Source organism: Hyaena hyaena, unplaced genomic scaffold (assembly GCF_003009895.1).
Source record: "Hyaena hyaena isolate Hyena2069 unplaced genomic scaffold, ASM300989v1 scaffold_782, whole genome shotgun sequence".
Classification (NCBI taxonomy): Eukaryota; Metazoa; Chordata; class Mammalia; order Carnivora; family Hyaenidae; genus Hyaena; species Hyaena hyaena.
The window spans coordinates 884,134-903,040 of NW_024081415.1; the positions used below are offsets into that span (position 1 = coordinate 884,134).

The 18,907-nt window shown below is 34.4% G+C and overlaps 1 protein-coding gene across 4 annotated transcripts in view; it reads left to right on the forward strand.

The window, feature by feature from the left end:
* IKZF2 (IKAROS family zinc finger 2) overlaps positions 1-18,907 on the forward strand; it is a 153,164-nt gene that overhangs the window by 125,245 nt on the left and 9,012 nt on the right. For all 4 annotated transcript variants that reach the window (XM_039218883.1, XM_039218882.1, XM_039218881.1 and 1 more), the window contains exon 6: positions 12,896-13,033. In XM_039218883.1, coding sequence (XP_039074814.1) covers positions 12,896-13,033 — 138 coding nt within the window. The remainder of the gene's footprint in view (positions 1-12,895; positions 13,034-18,907) is intronic.

Consider the following 18,907-nt stretch of genomic DNA (forward strand, 5'->3'; position numbering starts at 1 on the left):
CCTCAAAAATTTAAAATATCTTGTACTTGTCTGGCTTTAAAATACCCTTCCCAAGAGTTGGCTTCAGTGTCCCATTAAAATTTAAGGATCACAGGTCTAGCACATTAGAGAAATATTGTTTTAATCAGAGTACCGTTTGAGAGTAGGGTGAAATGGCTCTCGTACACTAGTAGCATGGATATGAATTGACAACCTCTTTTTTGAGGCAGCAATAGAACAATAGGAATCAAGAACATCAAAATTATTTATATAGAGGGTTCATACAATAAAAATAGACAACTAATTCTGTATAACTTATGGATACTCAGAAAAATTATCAATTGCACCATATTTCAGTGCTCATCTTTGTTCAGATTAACTTATAACTCTATAAGCAATTGCCAAGTAAAATCAGATATCAAGTTCCAATTTTTTGCATTATAAATATTTATAGGACAGTGAGTGCTTTTAATTTCATTGAAGGAAAATGAATGTGATATATGCATAATGCTGTTGCTGATTTTATATGTATCGTGACAAATGGTAAATATATTTTCTGTATATAGATGTGGTTTTTTGCATGTTTCTGTATGTGTAAACATACATACATCTATATAAAGAATAAAACATTTACCACATGTATTAGTGCTATTGTAATTTGTTTTATAGGTTTCACTAGGATAACTCTTGAAGTGACATATTTCAAGAAAACATAAGTGAACAAGACTTGATTGTGCTATATACCTTCATAACACCCTATGAATTTATGGTAAACATTCCTATTTCAAAATTATTTATGGCTGTTTGCTTTGGTCTTCCTTTTGGGTAGGTATATGGGGATTTTAGTACAGGGGCAGGTATTTAGTTCTAATTCCTTATAATGACAGATGGAGAAAATACTAGCAAACGCTAGCAAATTTTTTCTAATCAGATAGTTGTCAGAATTATCAAAAATTTTTTTAAAATATTTTTTTAATTATTTCTAGGAGAGAGAGAGAGACAGTGTGAGCAGGGGAGGGTCAGAGAGAGAGGGAGTCACAGACTGAAACAGGCTCCAGGCTCTGAGCTGGCAGTCAGCACAGAGCCCGACGCGGGGCTCGAACCCACGAACCGTGAGATCATGACCTAAGCGAAAGTCGGACGCTTAACCGACTAAGCCACCCAGGCGCCCCTAGAATTATCAAATTTTCTTTACTGCATCTTAAATTTATAATTTATTGCTTAGGTCATTTCAGTAATCTGTATCTATAGCTCTGACAGATTATACTGATAGTGTTCTTTTTGTTAGTGTAGGATTTTTGTGAGGGACAGTATGTCAAAGAAGACGACATACTAACTCTTGAGATAGTTAGGAACACTAACCCTGCTATCTTTTGCCTTAAAATCTTTATTATACTGTATACTATTTATTATAACACATATTATAGAATTTTAGATATAAGAAACTTCATTTTAGTTACTTGAATTGTATTGGTAACAAAACTTACAAGGTTAGTGTGACTTTCTTGGTATTTAATCCAATTACATATATAACTTTTGGTTTCAAACATGATGAAATATTAGGAATCAGATTTACCCACGGCCCTGAACAATTAGAACACCAGACAAAAATATATTAAATGACTTTTAGACATTGAACAATGGTCACTGCAGGACTGGGATTCCAGAGAATAGAAAAGCAAAGGTAGGGAGTCCTCTGATTATCTGAGCTTACTTCATAGAAGCAGTTTCCAGGCCGTGCTTAGGAACAGGAAATCCAAACAGTGGAGCCAGTCTTGCTGAATTGAGGAGATATATCAGAATCCAGGGAGACCAGTGGTCTTAGAGTATACTGGAATAGCAGGCAGAGTATAAGGAGGAAACTGCACAGAAAAATCTCTGGAGTTTTGCAGAGTCCTCCTTGACTCTTTGGCTAAATAAGGATCTACCTATGTGTATGAAGAAAATACTTGCAACTGGGAAAGGGAATGGAAGAAAGCAGAAAGCCAAACAATTTCTGGAGGTTATGAAGCAATAGGTATAGTCCATTCTCTCCAGCAGTGTGGAAAGACTGTAATCGTCAGTTCACTGAGTAAAATCCTCAGAAAGCTTATTGCCTTTGTAACTCAGACTAAATTATTCTTTAGATTATAGCATGCTCTGGAAGTGTGTTGAAATATAAAAGCAAATATCAAAAATATTGAACCGATTCCAAGTAATATAATGGCAGACTGGAACAAGTGACCCACAGTTTAAGGAAATGCAACAAAATCTAGAACTCATTAAGGTAAAATTTGCAATATCTAGAATGCCATTAAAAAATTGATATGGAAAGAAGTCAGAAAATATTACTGATAATCAGTAAAAAAATCAATTAATAGAAACAGACCCAGAAATACTCAGATGGGGAAATTAACAGACAAGGTTGATAAAACAGCTATTATAAATATACTCCATATATGTTCAAAAATATAAAGGAAAATGTGAATATGATGAGAATAGAAGTGGTACTAGAGGTAAATGTGTTTATATTAGAAAAGAAAAAAGGTCTCAAATCATTTAATTAAACTTTCTTAACAAATTAGAAAAGACAAGCAAATTAAATCTAGAGAATGTAAAGGAAGGAAATGATAGTAATAAAGGCAGAGATCAATGAAAGATAAATTAGGAAAATGATTAGAAAAGTCAATGAAATCAAAGTCTGATTCTGTGAAAAGATCAATAAAATATATAAACCTCTAGCCAAGATCAATCAGTACAAAAACACGACACTCAATTTACCAACATCAGAAATAAAATTGGGATGGCCTTAAACCTCTGATAGCCATTGAAAGTATAATACAGGGATATTATGAGCAAAGGTTATGTCAATAAATTCAAGTGAATGAAATAAATTCCTTGAAATACAGAATTTATTCAAGCTCACTCAAAAAGAAATACTATGAATAGCCTTATATTTATTCCAGGAATTGAGATTATAGTTAAAAACCTTCCCACCAAGGAAACTCCAGATTACTTCACCTGGAAATTCTGTCACACATTCAAGGAAGAAGTAATTTAAGGAAGCATTAGGGAACAAATTCTTCCAGGCTTCCAAGCAAATTATTAGTTCAGCATTATTACCCTGACACCGAAACCAAAGACATTGCGGTAAAAGAAAACTATATAGTCATATCCCTCGTGAACAAAGGAACTGAAATCCTTAACAAAATTTTAGCAAATAGAATCCAGAAATACATAAAAAGGCATAACATATTACAACCAACTGGAGTTTATCCAGTAATTCAGAGTTGATTTAACAGTGGAAAAATATCAATTTCCCATATTGACAGAAAGGAAGGAAGGAAGGAAGAAAGGAAGGAAGGAAGGAAGGAAAAGAAAACGTATAATCATCTTCATAGATGCAGAAAAAGTATTTGACAGAATTCAGTATTTATTCATTAGAAAAAGTTCTCAGCAACAGAACAGAAGGAACTTCTTCAACATGGTAAAAAGCCATTTTTGAAAAACTTTGAGCTAATATCATACTGCTAATAAATCAATAAAACAAGGAACAAGGCAAGAATGTCTGTTCTCTCTACTTCTATTCAGTGTTGTGCTGGGAATCTTGTTAATGCAGTATGGCAAAAGAAAGACGTAAAGATACACAGATTGCAATGAAGTAAGTAAACCTGTATTTAGTTTTAGATGATATAATCACCTATACAGAAGAAACACAAGGAACTCATCCCCCCAAAATTAAAACTAATAAGGGATTTTATTAAGATTGCAACAAGCCACATCAATATAAGGTAATCAAATTTATCTAGCAATGGAAAATTGGAAACTGAAATTTAGAATGCAATGTGATTTACTATAGCATCCAAATTACATAAAACTCATAAATTTATGAAATATTTAGAGATAAATTTATGTAATTCTGTGCAGGGGAAAAAACATTGCTGAGGAAAATGAAAAACCTAAAGAAATGGAAAGATGTAGTATGATTATGGTTTAAATGATTCAATACTGTTAAAATATTAATTTTCTTGAAATTAAGACTATCAGTTTAACACAATCCCAATCAATATCCCAGCAGGCCTTTTTTGCAGAATTTGACAAATTGATTCCAAAATTTGTTTGGAAATACGGAAGATCTAAAACAGCCAAAATAATTTTGAAAAAGCAAAAGTGGATGATTTACACTACCTGATTTGAATACTATGTTAAAATTATCTATTCTTTTGGTTTATGGATAGACCTAGAGATGAATGAAATAGAGAATCCAAAAATATATGCACAATATATGATTAATTGATTTTTAGCAAAGATACTAAGATAATTTAAGGGACAAAAGATAATAATTTCTATAAATGGAGCTAGAATAATTGGATATTCATATTTTAAAAAAGAATGGCAAGACATCTGGGTGGCTCCATTGGTTAAGCTTCTGACTTTGGATCAGGTCACAATCTCATGGTTCATGAGTTTGAGCCCATCAGGGTCTGCACTGATGGCGTGGAGCCTGCTTGGGATTCTCTCACTCTCCCTTTCTCTCTGCTCCTCCCCTGTACTTTCTCTCTCTCAAGATAAATAATACTTAAAAAAAAAAAAAAAAGTATGGCATAGGCTTTACCTTGCATATATACACAAGTTGAAATGAATCACAGATCTAAATATAAGAGATAAAATGCAACTTCTAGAAGAAAACAGAAGAGAAAATTATTGTGATATTTGGTTAGTCAGAGATATTTTAGATAAAACAAAAAATAGGGCCTCCTGGGTTGCTCAGTCAGTTAAGGATCCATCTGTCATTTAATTTCAGCTCAGGTCATAATTTCACAGTCTTAAGATCAAGCCTAGCATTGGCCTCTGGACTGAGCATGGAGCCTACTTAGAATTCTGTCTCTCCCTCTCACTCTGCCCTCACCTGCTTGCTCTCTCTCTCTCTCAAAATAGATAAATATTTTTTTAAATAAAAGTAAAGCATAAAAGAAAATATTGATAAAGTATACTTCATCACAATCAAAACACTTTTTATAAGAAACTACAATAAAAAGCAAGCCACATACTCATAGCAAATATCTGCAAAGCATATACAATATCTAATAAAAGACTTGTATCCAGAATATGTCAACAACTCTTGCAACGTGATAATAAAATCACAGACAACACAATAAAAAAAAAAAAAGCAAAAGATTTGAACAGATACTTTAAAGAAAATGTGTCGGTGGCTCACCAAAGAAAATATATGAATGGCAGTTAAGCACATGAAAAGATCAGTCCTGTGAGACAACAGAACAACAAATTAAAAGCACTATAAAGTATACTACTTACCTATTAGAATGGGTACAATGAAAAACTGACAACCCTTTTTAGGCATGGATGTGGAATAGTTATTAAGTAATATGTTGCTAGTGGAAGTGCAGTGATACAGCCATTTTGGGAAAACATATAAATGGTTTCTTATAAAGTGAATCAGATATCTACCATATGACTTAGCAATCCTTCTTCTAGATATTTGACCAGGAGAAATGAAAACATTTATCTGCACAAAGAGTTGCCTGCAAATGTTTGTAGGAGCTTTATTCCTAATAGCCATAAACTAGAAACAGTCCGAACTAGTGAATGGATAAACAAACTATGGTACATTCATACAATGAAATGAACCACTGATACCATGCAACCATGGGTGAATCTCCGAATCATTATGCTGTATGGAAGAAACCATACACAAAAGACTACATACAGTATGATTCAGTTTCTATGAAATCCTAAAAAAGGCAAAACTGCAGTGACAGAAGCAGATCAATCATTGCCAAGGGATTTGGCACAAAGGAGGAAGATGAAATTTTTAGGGTGATGGACATGTTCTGTATTTTAATTGTGGTGGTTACACAACTGTATATGCTTCTAAACTTGAATTGTAATCTTAACGTCGTTAGACTTTGTGTAAATTATACCTCAATAAAGCTGAGTTTTAAGAATAAAAATCTACATATATTATAACTCAGAATTCAGGGGTAACATTATTTGTGAGGAAGATGGTTGCTTAGATGAGCCAGTGAAAAATTGTTATGAGATTGAGCCTCCTTCATCAAGTCAGGAAAGTGAGAACCCTAAAACAACTGTTTTCTGTCCACTTCTGTCTTTTCTCCAGTTGTTCTCAAAGTTATATTTGGGGAGCGGAGAGAGGGACGAAGATGACTTAATGTCTTTAGCTGTGTTCTGCCAACATACTCTTTTTGTTACTTAATGTGGTGCTGTGGAAATTGGGAAAGATAGAGTCCTACAGTCAATGCCCTAGCAAACCATTTATCTTTTATTAGTGGAGATGATTGACTTCCATGCTGTTTTTTCTAATGTGAAATAACATCATGTAGTCCTCTTGAAAGAAAGCAGCACAATTTGCTAGTTAGGAGAAATGGATCAATATAACTTTGCCCCCTTGAATTTTAGAATTCAGAAACACAATTCTTGAAGGAGAATTGATGTAAAGTTTAGTTTAAACTGTATTGTTGTCCTCAAAATATGTAATCAACATACAGGAGTAAATTGCCATACCAAAGTAGTTCTTTTTTTGTATTACCAGTAACAAAATGATGCTTTGTCCAAGGGTTTTTCAGATTTTAATTCCAAAATTTCTTATACAGCAAACTTAATTTCAACTGCTTTGATAATACAATTAAGATAGTTATATTAAGGTTAAGAAAAATATTCTTTACCTTAAAAAGAAACTTTAACTCCATTCCAGACTTAAGAGAACATGATGATTTATCATTTTCTATAAAACCACTGTTTTCTAACTTCCGTATGAAAGCAGTTACTTAGGAAGTTTGTTAAACATGCAGACCTTCATGTAGCACCCCCAGAAAGTCTAAACCCAGCAGGGTGCCCAAGAATCTGCATTTTAACAAACACACCAGGGAATTCTAACATGGGCAGCCTGCAGTTCATTTTGAGATCCGTTGCAAATGGTTAAGCAAAATCTCTTTGAAAATAGGAAGGGGATTTTGTTAGAATACTTAAATAAATAATAATAGAAAAGACAATGAGAAAGGATAGAATAGCAGCCAAGAGGAAGATGGAAAGCAGATAGAGGAAGAGGTGGTAATATAGACAATAAGACAAGACTAAACGTTTAGTGATTATAGAGGAGAAAAAAGGATGAGAGTAGCAAACTAATTGGCACCATAGAATCCTGAAAATTGGAAGAAACAGGACTATTAAAGTCAGGGATGGATCTGGGGACTAAATATAAAGGAATTTAAAAATCTGTACACAAAACTGTTAGACCATAGAACTAGTCTCACCCAGAAGAGCCGGCCGGCTAATCCTCTTCCTCCCCCTTTACAGAAATATAAATGTTTTATTCCTTGGAGAAGCTGAATTGGAAACTTTCAGGCTTAGAGACTTCTGAACAAGGAAGGGCTAAGGGAAGAACAAAGGTCTTATGTAAAAGACCACAATTGAACATTTAGATTTGGGGCCCCTTTTCTTGCCTTTTTAAATGTGGACATCCAGTTTATATCACCCTTGGGATTAGAAATTGGAGTCATCCTCCCTAAGGAAATTGAAAGAGAAGACAAGGGAGTCTAACAATAAAGAGGTTACTCTGTAATAGTTCACAAACCTCACCTATGTTTCCTGAAATTTCAGTTAGCTTTTTAGTGCCCCACTATTCAATATGAAAGAACAATATGTATTCAGGCACCATCCATGTAAGAAAGTCCTCCAATACAGAGATCAATATAAAAAGAAAAAAGTCAGAAAAAACAGACAATATAAAGAGGGAAGAAAATTTTAAAAGAGAAAATGCTCAGAGAGCGAAGTTATTGTGCCCAAGAAAAAAAACAGAAGAATTCTATTTTTTAAAAAGGAGTAAGAAAACAGGAAAGAGCTCTTAGAAATTAAAATGCACGATAACCAGAAAACACTTAGCAGAAAGATTCAAAGAAAAAGATGAGGATTTTTTTTAAGTCAAAAGGGTAAAGTCAAAATAGTCGACATGAGGGGGAAAAGGTAACAAATTTAAAGAATCAGTCCAGAAGTTCTAACATCAAACTCTTAGATTCCACAAAGAAGACAGTGAAATAGATTTTTATTAGATGGGGTGGGGGGGGACTGTATTTCAGTAAATGCCCTTTAGTACTATTTGATTTTTTCAGGTATAAGGATATACACTGATAGTAAAATGAGAAATAATTATTAAATAAGAAAAAGATGAAGAATGCTAAGCAAATTAAGTAATTCAACATTATCATAATTCTATACATACTCAAGGAAAAATTTGTTATCTCACTTCAGCAATAAAACTATTATTTCGTAACATAGGGAAATGTTCAAGACATAGTCACTAAAATAAGCAGAGTATAAATATATGTATAGTGACATGATTTCATAACAAAATGTGTCTTTGCATGTACAGAAAAAATACAAGAAAATGATAAAAATGTTAAAAGATAGCTCTCTCTAAATTGTATAATTATGAATATTTTTGGGAGAATTTTGATATTTTCTACACAGATGCATTGCTTTGAAAATTGGAAATTTAGGGAAATTTAAGGAAAACCCGTGAGAGAAAAATATTTAAAGAGTTAAGAAATGATGTTACTAATGAAAAGCCTCTGTATTCTTTCTGTGAAAAAAACACTATACTAAACTTGTTGCAGGTTACAAAAATATAGAAGACATTGCTCCAGTTTCTCACGAAGGTCACAGTCTAACATGGGAGATCAAATTGAATATATATATAAATAACCACAAATACATGACAATATTTCCTAGATATGAGGGCCAGTACAGTTATGATTCTTTAGTGGGAAAGATCACTTTCAGATGGAATGTGATTAGGGAGGTTGGGAATAGAAAGATGAGTAGGATTTCAAGAGGCCCAAATTGTATGAAGCCATTCCAAAAAGAACTAAGACTCAAGGTAAAAGTTCAAGGTGATTTAGACTGGATCCTGGGGTATAAGATGGGATGTATGCTTTGGTCCAGTTAGTATAGGGTACTGAATGCCAGGTAAAGGGATTTGGACTTTGTTCAATAGAAAGTAAGAGTCAGTAAAGATTGTTAAGGAGAGGACTAAATTAATTACACAAGAGAACAGCTGATTTGAAGTCTATTGTGCCAGCCCAGGCTAGTGATAATGAAGAACAGAACTTGCATATTGGTTGTGGGAATGAGAAGGAAGGATAAACTTGAGAAACATTGAAGGAGTTGAGTATATAGAACTTCGCAATTATTTGGATGTGGAAAAAGAGATAGGAGCCAGCAAAAGGGGCTGCCTTTTTGTGAGTCTGAATTATTAAAACAGTAGTAACGGCGGCACAAAAGAATAGTCAGAATAAAGTAATTTTGTGGAGGAAGATAATTTTGGATATGTTGAATTTTAAATTTCAGAGGAATATGCATGAGGCAATACTCAAAAGGCATTTGATAGTATGAGTTTGAAGGGCAGTCACTCAGCAAATACATATTGAGTGTCTCTTATGCTTAATAACCACCATAAGCACTATCAATTCAAAAACTGATTAAAACATCATCTCTGTCCTTATGACAAAGCTCATTTTTTTGGGAGATGAATAGATATCATATGGATAGTTAGAATGCAGTTATTATAAGTAACATGTCAACAGAGTATGGACAGAGTGCTGTTGAATGCACAGAAGAGAAAACTCCATCTTTGGGTGTTCTAGATCATTCTAAAAAGGTTTAAATAACCAGTAGCAGCTTACAAACATGGGAAACTATTCCAGGCATGATTTGAACATTTCATTGAAATGAGGGCTTCATCTCATGTTGAGGGAGACTATAAATTATAGCAAGAATAAAATCTGAAGTTACATACCTATTTGCTAGATAGGAAGAGACATTGAGAAGCCAATGAGGGGGAACACTGAATCTAACCCAAGAAGCTCAAACAGGAGATTCAAGACACAGGAAAGTTTGATAGTGGCTAAGAAATTAGGAAGATTTAGAATCAAAGTCCACTGGATTTAGTGATTCAGAGGCTATTGATGACTTTATAAAAATGTTTTAGTAATATCAGAACGAAGGTGTTACAAATGGTGAGAATGTAACAATATTTATCAAAATAAATGCAAAATACTGGTCCTCTTCTATGAATGTATATGTTATACATACTAACTCATGGTTTATAAGTATATAAATAAACTCATCATATATAGGGAGTAAATGTAAACAATATAAAAATATTGTTCACAAGTTCACAAAATTGAACCTGATTTTTAAGAAGTACCAAAGGAGTGACAGAACGAAGTGGTCTTGTGGGGCTAGTAGAGCCATTAGATCTGGCAGGGATTATTGATAATGTTTGAAAATCATTTTCAAAAGAGTAGTAAGGACATGATCTAGACTTTGAAGGGGCTAAGTACTTGAGAACAAATATGAGGACAACAGCAGTTCCCGGAAATTCTGAAACACTGCCTCTCCACCCTACTCCACCACCCCCATTATCTGATTCACTTTTACTTTTCCTTCAGTCATCAGCCAAAGTGTTCCTACCTCAGGCAGACCTTCCTGTACAGCTTTCTCAAACTAAATTCAGCTCCCCACATTATGCTAGCACACCATTCTTTTGCTCTGTAGAATCTACCACAATTTGTAATATGTTGTTTATATATTTGTTAAATGTCTCTCTACCTCACCAGGCTATCAGTTGTATAAGGAGGATAGGCACCAAGAGAATTTGTTCCCTATTTTCCATTCCAGCCTCATCACAGTGTTCGCACATAGTAGGCTTTTTTTCCAATATGTAGTAGATGAGAGAAGTAGAAGGATAAGGTGAAGGATTTCCAGAGTAAATGTCTTAGAGATAAAACAGAGGGTATCAAAGTCCGACATATATTGCCCAGTATGTGGATTGCTGTAGTGGAGCACAGATCAAGATTTGGGGAAATTGAGGTTATACTTGTTGAGAACAACTAGCTCAAATTGGGATGAAGAGGAAAGAGCAATGTTTTAAAGTAGATGTCAAAATGGGATCCTGAAGTCAAGCAGAAAGGATAGACTTCAGAAATGAGGCTACTAAAAAAGATGAGTTTAGAAAACAGTAAAAAGTTTATGGTCATTTCTTCCTTGTCAGGTGAATTAAAAGTTCCTCAAGGGTTTGTAGCCAAAAGTGGAAGGGAACTATGTTTAAATTAAGTTGAGAAGGTCTCAGGTTTGCTTATATAAATAAGGGGAAGAAAGTATATGTTAATAGTAAAATAGGTACCATGGTACACAATGCAACAGAACTGACAAAAGGGAAGAGAGAGATGACGGAACAGGATTACAGTGAGCTACAAGTAGACTTGTTCAGTGCAAATTCACTTATTTCTAGAGAAACAGCACTAAGAAACCCCAAATTAAGTAACCATAACAGCAAACAAAAGCTTTTTGTAGTATGTAGTCCTGTATCTTATGCAGTTATGTGTAAATATATTATTTACATGAAATGTTTTTGACCAAAATTACTTTCTTACAATTTTTAATGCTCACATAGTGATAAAGATTCCTCACAATATACAGAGATACTTTGGTTCAATGTATAGTAATTCTTCGTTCTGAAAAATAGAACTTAGCCTCTCATATTTTTAGAAATGACTAATCCTGCCTTGGATAGCTTTTATTTAACACCGTTTTGAAAAATTTTGATCATGCAATAACTGACTTTATGTGTCCCTCAAGTATAATTTAAAAATTGGGTGTTTTTTTAATCAGTATGGTGAAATTTCTATGCAGCTATGAACTTGCCTTGTTACAGTTTTTCAGTTCCACTTGTGACCAGAGTCATAGCATGGGTTTGTAAGGTGACTGGAGTTAGGGATACTATCTTTGACTATCAAAAAGAGTGGTCTGTTTTTCCTCTGGGCAAAACAAAGTGATTCCTATGTCAGATGAGGGCCACTGACCTGATTCACACTGTGCTTTACTACTGAGGCACTTTGGCAGACCAGCTGTTTTATGTTTTTTCTGCATTTGTTCAAAACCAAGAATTAATGTGCTCTGTGAGAACCCTGTGACTTGTGATACATTAAAACATATCTCTTTCCATAGATGTGTTTTCCTTCATTCTGTTTTTTAAAGTTTTTTTTTTTTTTTTTTTTTTTTTTTAATGTGAGCACAGAAGTATTTTACCAGGTATACTGAGATACAGCTCTCTGGTTACTAAGAAATAATTCATTTCCTGAATGTGAAATGCATTAGAAAATGCTGCTATCATTGTATAACTAAATATGTTGGGACTTCAGTGGTTACTGTTAATAATCCTGACTCAAAGCACCTAGTAGGTTAGTTCTTGGTAACATAAGAATAGACCTGATGTGGGAGAATACACTTCTCTGTTGCAGTTTTGCATGTATGAATTGTTATTACCAAGGTGGAAAGAAAAGAGAAACTTTCTGCTTTTATCTGTACTTTTTCTCATCACTTAAATTCTTTTTAGTCTCTTCGGTGCCCGTGAATAATCTTTTCACTAAACAATGACATTCGAGTTATTGCATTTTATTTTCTTCAGTAAAAGTTCTCTGTCCTTATCACCCCCCCCGGGCAAAAAATTAAAAAAAAATTCTTACCATGTATCTAGGACACTCGTGATTTGTCTTTTGAATGAGTCAAAGCTGAGAGATTGTGTAAGGGCAAATGTTAGTGTTACGAGTCAGATAATTTGAAGACTGATCATCAGCTCCTCCTGATCTAGGATACAGTCAGAGCATGAGTTTGATTCAGTATTTCCCCTGTCTCCAAAGGTACAATCTGCCTTATCTTCTTACTCTCTTTTAGTCTCTGTAGAAATTTATTAGCTTTTCTCGCTTAAATCAGAGTGTGGAGGAGGAAGAGATTTGAGTTTGAAAAGCATATAAATGCTTCCTCCACACTATCAAAAGTCAGATGTTAATTTTGCTTTGGATGAGACTGCTGGCACACTAACCTTGAGTTCTCTTCGCAGTGGGTAAACCTCACAAGTGCAACTACTGTGGACGAAGCTACAAGCAGCGCAGTTCACTGGAGGAGCACAAGGAACGCTGCCACAACTATCTCCAGAATGTCAGCATGGAGGCTGCTGGGCAGGTCATGAGTCACCATGGTGGGTAGAAATGGCATTCACCATTTTCATACCCCCTCACTGCTTCTGTAGTTCTTTATGGGTTAAACAGTTCCCTCTACCTTTCAGCATGAAGATGAAATCTTACTCTTTTTCCAAACAATTTTAAATCACATTAACTTTACATGGGATTATCTTCTTAAGCACTTAAAGTGAGTTGAGCTTTGGGACCCTTGGCAAACAACCTATACTGAGTGCTTAGGATACTCCCAAATTATTTCTGATAACATGTATTTGAATTAACATAGTCATGGCAGCCGACCTTGAGTACACCAAAGGAAGAGAGCATTTACTCTTTCTTTCATTGGTTGTGCCAAATATTTAGAAATGGTTCTATATAAGTCTGTAGGGTTCCTAGAAGGGTTGGTTGGTTGTGTATTTTCATTTCTTTTAGGTAATTGACTGGTGATATAATTGATCTTTCTCTAATCAGGTTTGTGATTTATCTTGAGAACTACTCATTTTGTTTTCTACTGGTGTAGGGAGCAATCTAGACTAAAATTAGGCACCACTTCTCTCCACAAAAATCAGAAGCCAAGCAAAACATCCTCATCTCTGCAATATACAATAGCAGGTAGGAAGGTAGTTTCTAAGGTTTATCGATTAATAACACTATGTCACTGAAAAATTAATGTTAGTAAATCAGCCTTACAAAATTATGAATTTTAGTTCTTTAGATTTGGAGTGTCTGTTTTGTCCTACTAATTATATTTTTATACTGATTAATTTCATCATTCATATAAGTACATACAAAAATCTTAACTTATTGTTGGATTGCTATCTTTTATTTTAGGCAATATCAAACAGTGTAATTGGGGAATGCTATCATCATTTTAAAAATGTAAATATCTATTTAGCAACTTATAGACAGCTCAAGGATTATTTGTAGGGGGTTTTGGTGTTATTTTATGTAGTACATACTGTGGAACTGTGTTTATTGGACAGCAAGTAATTATTTGTTGTTGAATTGGAAATTTAAAATATTTATTTTGTTACCCTGAATAACTGAAGTTTATATAATCTAAAAAAATTATATAATTCTATTTGTTGTTAATGAGTCCATTTATTTTCATATTATCATTACTAACAATTTTAAAAACGTGTGTTTTATGTCTTAGTAAATTTGATAGTGCAGAGAGTTGCATCACCTGGGCTTATGAGGGTAGCATGGGGTCCAGAGCATGGAATTTAAAATACTAAATCTCAGAGTCCAGTAAACCTAGCCTGGCTGTGTGGCTTCTGGGTGTGTCACAGGCTTAGTATGAGATTGGATGTTAATGTAATTGTGATTAAATGAAATGTGGTTGGATGTGCAGTAAATACCCAATAAAGCGTTCTTTTCATTATTAGATTTCAGGCATTAAATATTAAGAAATATTAAATGTTCCATTCCCTATAAAGTTATGTTACTTATTAGCATTAACGGGCATTTGAGGTTTTGTTTGTCTACTGAGCACACTGTATCTGTTTAAATTGTTTTTAGAGGTGGTTTGAGGCAGGGTAACTGATTGATGCTTAAGGGCATGCCGAAACTTCAGATACCTTGTGGTACTACTAATTTTTCCGTATGATGTTCTCTTATTGCAAGTTTGACATTTAATTGGATTTTTAACTATATTCTTTTTCATTGAGTTATTTATGAAACTCTGTTGCACACCTATCTGAATTAGAAATAGAGTCTCTTCTAAAACACATTATGTTGTTACAGGAAGGTAAAGTGTATATAGTCAACATTTAACTATATGTTGGCAAATTAACCAATTATAGAATAAGCCCTGACCAAAAAAAAAATTAAGCAGGTGTATTTGAGGAGGGGAGGAGCCATTTAAAGAGCTATAGCATCAACCTCCATTTCTCACTTTGCTTAGCCCTTGACTGTCAAAAGCCTTTTATAGGTTGCTCTAAGACTGGAACTGAATGAGGAATGTGGGAAAGATACTCAGGTAGTGGGTAGAGCAGGGGACAAAGTCAAAGACAAGTGTATGGTGAGGATGGGAGAAGGAGACAGGTTTTGATATCATTTATAGACCCAAATACTAGTTCTTCCATGTTGGATATAGTTTTAAACATTAAGGATATATTTATTTATACCGTTTCATACTATACCTCTAGGTAAGTTGTAATAACAATTTGAGATTATCCTTAATCTCCTTTTCCTTTTGTTAATATTCTTAATGCAGAATGGAGTGTGTGGGGTAGGGACTGACCATAAGAGGAAAAAATATAGACAAAATACTCGTAGAGTTCATGGTTAACCTTGTCTCATATACATAGCTTGGCATGTGTCTCTTTTGAAAGACGGCTACAGTGAAATTCATATTTATCCCCTCCCCTCTCCTACTATCCTGCTTATCTTGCCTGTTGTTTTTAATCTTTTCTTTAGTGGTAGGGATGGGATTTACCATCATTGTGGCTGCCATTAGCTCTTTGAAATTAATTACTATTCATTTTTTTGTTCATATCTGACATAGTTATGTCTCCTAGCCTCTCATTCCTAAAACGTGATCTTCCCCATACTGGCTCTTCTAAGGAGGTATATGTCTGAAGTCAAAGGGCATTCTTTCACTTCATTCAGGAAACATTTGTTCAAGGCTTGCTATGTGCCAGTTTTTATGAAACATTCTGGGGATATAAAGATACATGGACACAATTTCATTCTTACATTTATAGTCTGGTAGGAAATGTGTACTTTTAAAAAAGATAAATAAAATTAAGTAAATGCTCTTTATAAGACATATACACACTTCTGTAGGAGCACAAATGCAGACCTGACCTAACTCTGTCTAGAGAAACCAAAGAAATCCTCTTATGTGCAATGCGCAATGTTTGATTCGTACATGAGGTTGAGAAAAATCACACCAATTAGATCACAGAAAATATATCCCAGGCAGAGCAGTTGCCACAGGCTAACACTTGGAGGTATAAAAGAACATTTGCAGGTTCCTGGACATTGAACATAGTTGGAGTTAAAGAAGTGGTAGGAAATGAGTTGGACATGATTGGTTGCAATGCAAAAATGGAGCCTTTTATGCTAACACAGTGTTTGAATTCCATTGGCGTAATCCGATTTGTGTCTTGTAAAGAAAAATGCCATCAGTATAGAATATAGGAGAGATGCCTGACTGAGGTATGAGGAGAGACTAGACGTAAGAATGCCAAGGAATAGATAAGAAGACAGGAGTAGAAGAAGAGAATAGGATGAAACACTGAAGACTTATTTAGGAGACAAAATAAAAAGTTTTTGACTTTGATGGAAAAGGAGAAAATTCACGAGTTGGAGTTTTGGAAATGAAGATAATAATAATGAATTTTATGGCACATTATCTTATTTGAAAATTATCTTTATGCTCATTTCTCAAGTCTCCTTAACTTGAAGAAAAAGCTTTAAAAAGCAAAGTATGTAATTAGCTTTTCCCCCTTGCCAGAAGACAAAAATGAAAGCATTAACTAAAAGATAGCTAGCTTTAAAGCAAGAATATATATTATAAATTTATGCTTTGAATTATTTGAGAAAGAGAAATTCTTTATAACAAGTTTGGGGACATAATTGAGAACCTGTAAACTTACTAGAGTAAGTTCCTTCAACTTGTTTCCATTGGGTAACATTATTTCCTCCACGAAGTCATTCCCTATGGTTACTTCCAACTACTGGAAGAAATAAACCAGTAAGCCAACACAATAGTCTGACAAGCTTTACAGGGGCATAGAGGATAGATGTCTAAACTAGACGAGGTATCTAAGAAGAATTTCTGGGGAAAGTTTTGTTTGAGTGGAGATTTGAAAGGCAGCACAGCCAGCTGTGAAAGGAGTCTTTTGTGCAGAGAGAATGGCATGTGTGAAGATCTAGAAGCCTAAAAGATTATGGTGAATTAAGGACCAACAAGTAACTGTGTATAATTAGAGCCCAGTTTGTATGGGGAAAAGAGATTGGAAGGTGATAAGCCAGAGAAATAGTCTGTGAACAGATTATCAAGGACTTAATTGTGCTAAGCAAAGACTTTTGTCTTTTATCCTAAAAAAATGTTAGTACATTCACATCTTATTGCTAGAGATATAGTAGGTAAAAGAGTCATGAGAGAGGCAAGTAGACTATTGCAACAATCTCCCGATTGGTCAAGTAGGGCGTAGTAGCCTGGAATAAACAGTTAGAAATTGAAAGCAACCATACATGTGGAATCTAAAATACACAGTACATCCATGTGTGTATATTAGGAGGTGGTGATAGACAGAAGGGAAAGGTGACTGAGTGAAAGGAAGAAATTTAGTATTTGCCATAGTTATTTAGCATGGATGACCAGGTAGATAGTGGTGCCCTCCAAGAAGATGGAAATTGGAAAAATAGGAGAAAGTATGGGGGTGAGAAATGGAGATTTCAGTTTTTGAACAAATTATCATTTAGGCACCTGTGAGAGACTGCCAAGTGAAACTGTCTAGGAGGAAGTTGAATATATAGATCTAAAATTCTCAAGAGAAGTCTGGGTAGGAAATAAGGATTCGGGAGCCATCATTATATAGGTTGTAACCTGAAGTAATATGTTTTCTAAAGTTATATGGATAACTATAGAGTGAGACATATAGAAGGCCAAGACAACACAAGGAAGCAAAAAGAAAAAAAAAAAGAGCCATGAAGATGAGTAGGAGCAGAGAATGGGAAAATGGAAAGAGTGATTTCACAGAAGCCAAAGCAAGCAAGTATTGGTACCGTCAGCTGTTGTCAAGAAAATAAGATAAACTGGTTTTTTAAAAATATTTGGCAACATGGAGAAAGTCTGTAACAATATAGAAGATGTCCATTATGTTTCCCTGCCCTAAATAGCTTCTTTCTTCTTTTGATAATAAAACTTCCACTTTCCTTTAGAGAACGATCTCCTATTATATGAAACCATGTCAGGACTATAAGCCTGGCTTCCCTACCCTTTCCTGGCCAGGGGGTGGACATGTCACCTAATCTAGGTCCCTCAGACTCTGTCTTTATGGATTTTGAATTTGAGTGGATTGTTTGGTAAACATAGCTATGTTGGGAACACTGTTAGATGCTTCTGTCTTTAAGCTTTATAAAAGTGATGAGATAGTGAAATAATGCAATTATAAACATTTTTATCTTGGTTACAACTTCAAAAATAAGGTCAGGGAAGATATCTGGTTATGAAGTTTACTCTAACAAGTAAGATTAGCTTATTGGTATTTTCTTAGCCTAGATAAGTCTTTCACTATGTGACTGATGCATTATTGAGTTAACTTAAGAATTTGTTTTGTGTTTCAAGCCCAAACATTGCACCCAGACCCATGAAAGAAAAAAAAAATCAGATTAGTTATGTAATTGAGAAAATGTAGATCTTTTCTCAATGGCAGACCTTAAAAATATGTCAAACTTGTTTATAAAAAGTCAACACTCTAATTATCTAAACAAAAAAATAGTATAGCGTACTGGCTAAGGGCCCAGGCTCTAGAGCCAGGCCACCTAGGTTCAACACACATATTCCTTACAAACTAGACTAAACAGCAAGGAATCTCTGGGTTTTTGTTTCCCCATCTGCAAAACAGAGATGGGACTGATCTCAAGGGGGTTATTGAAAAGATGAAATAAATTATTTAATGCAGTCTTAAAACACTACTTAGCACATACTATATGTCAGTTATTATTAGTACTGCTGATATGGTAGGAATAGGTTCAATATTTGATATGTGAAGGGTTGATATAAAATAGAAGTAAGACCAGAGCTCTGACAAAGTCATTGTTTTCAGTTCACATGAGCTTCATTGAACTTGGGACAAATCATCTGAATTGAGGTGGATGTGGTGTGGGACAGTTCGCACACCCAGGTTTCGTTTTGAGTGTTAAATGTGTGCAAATAT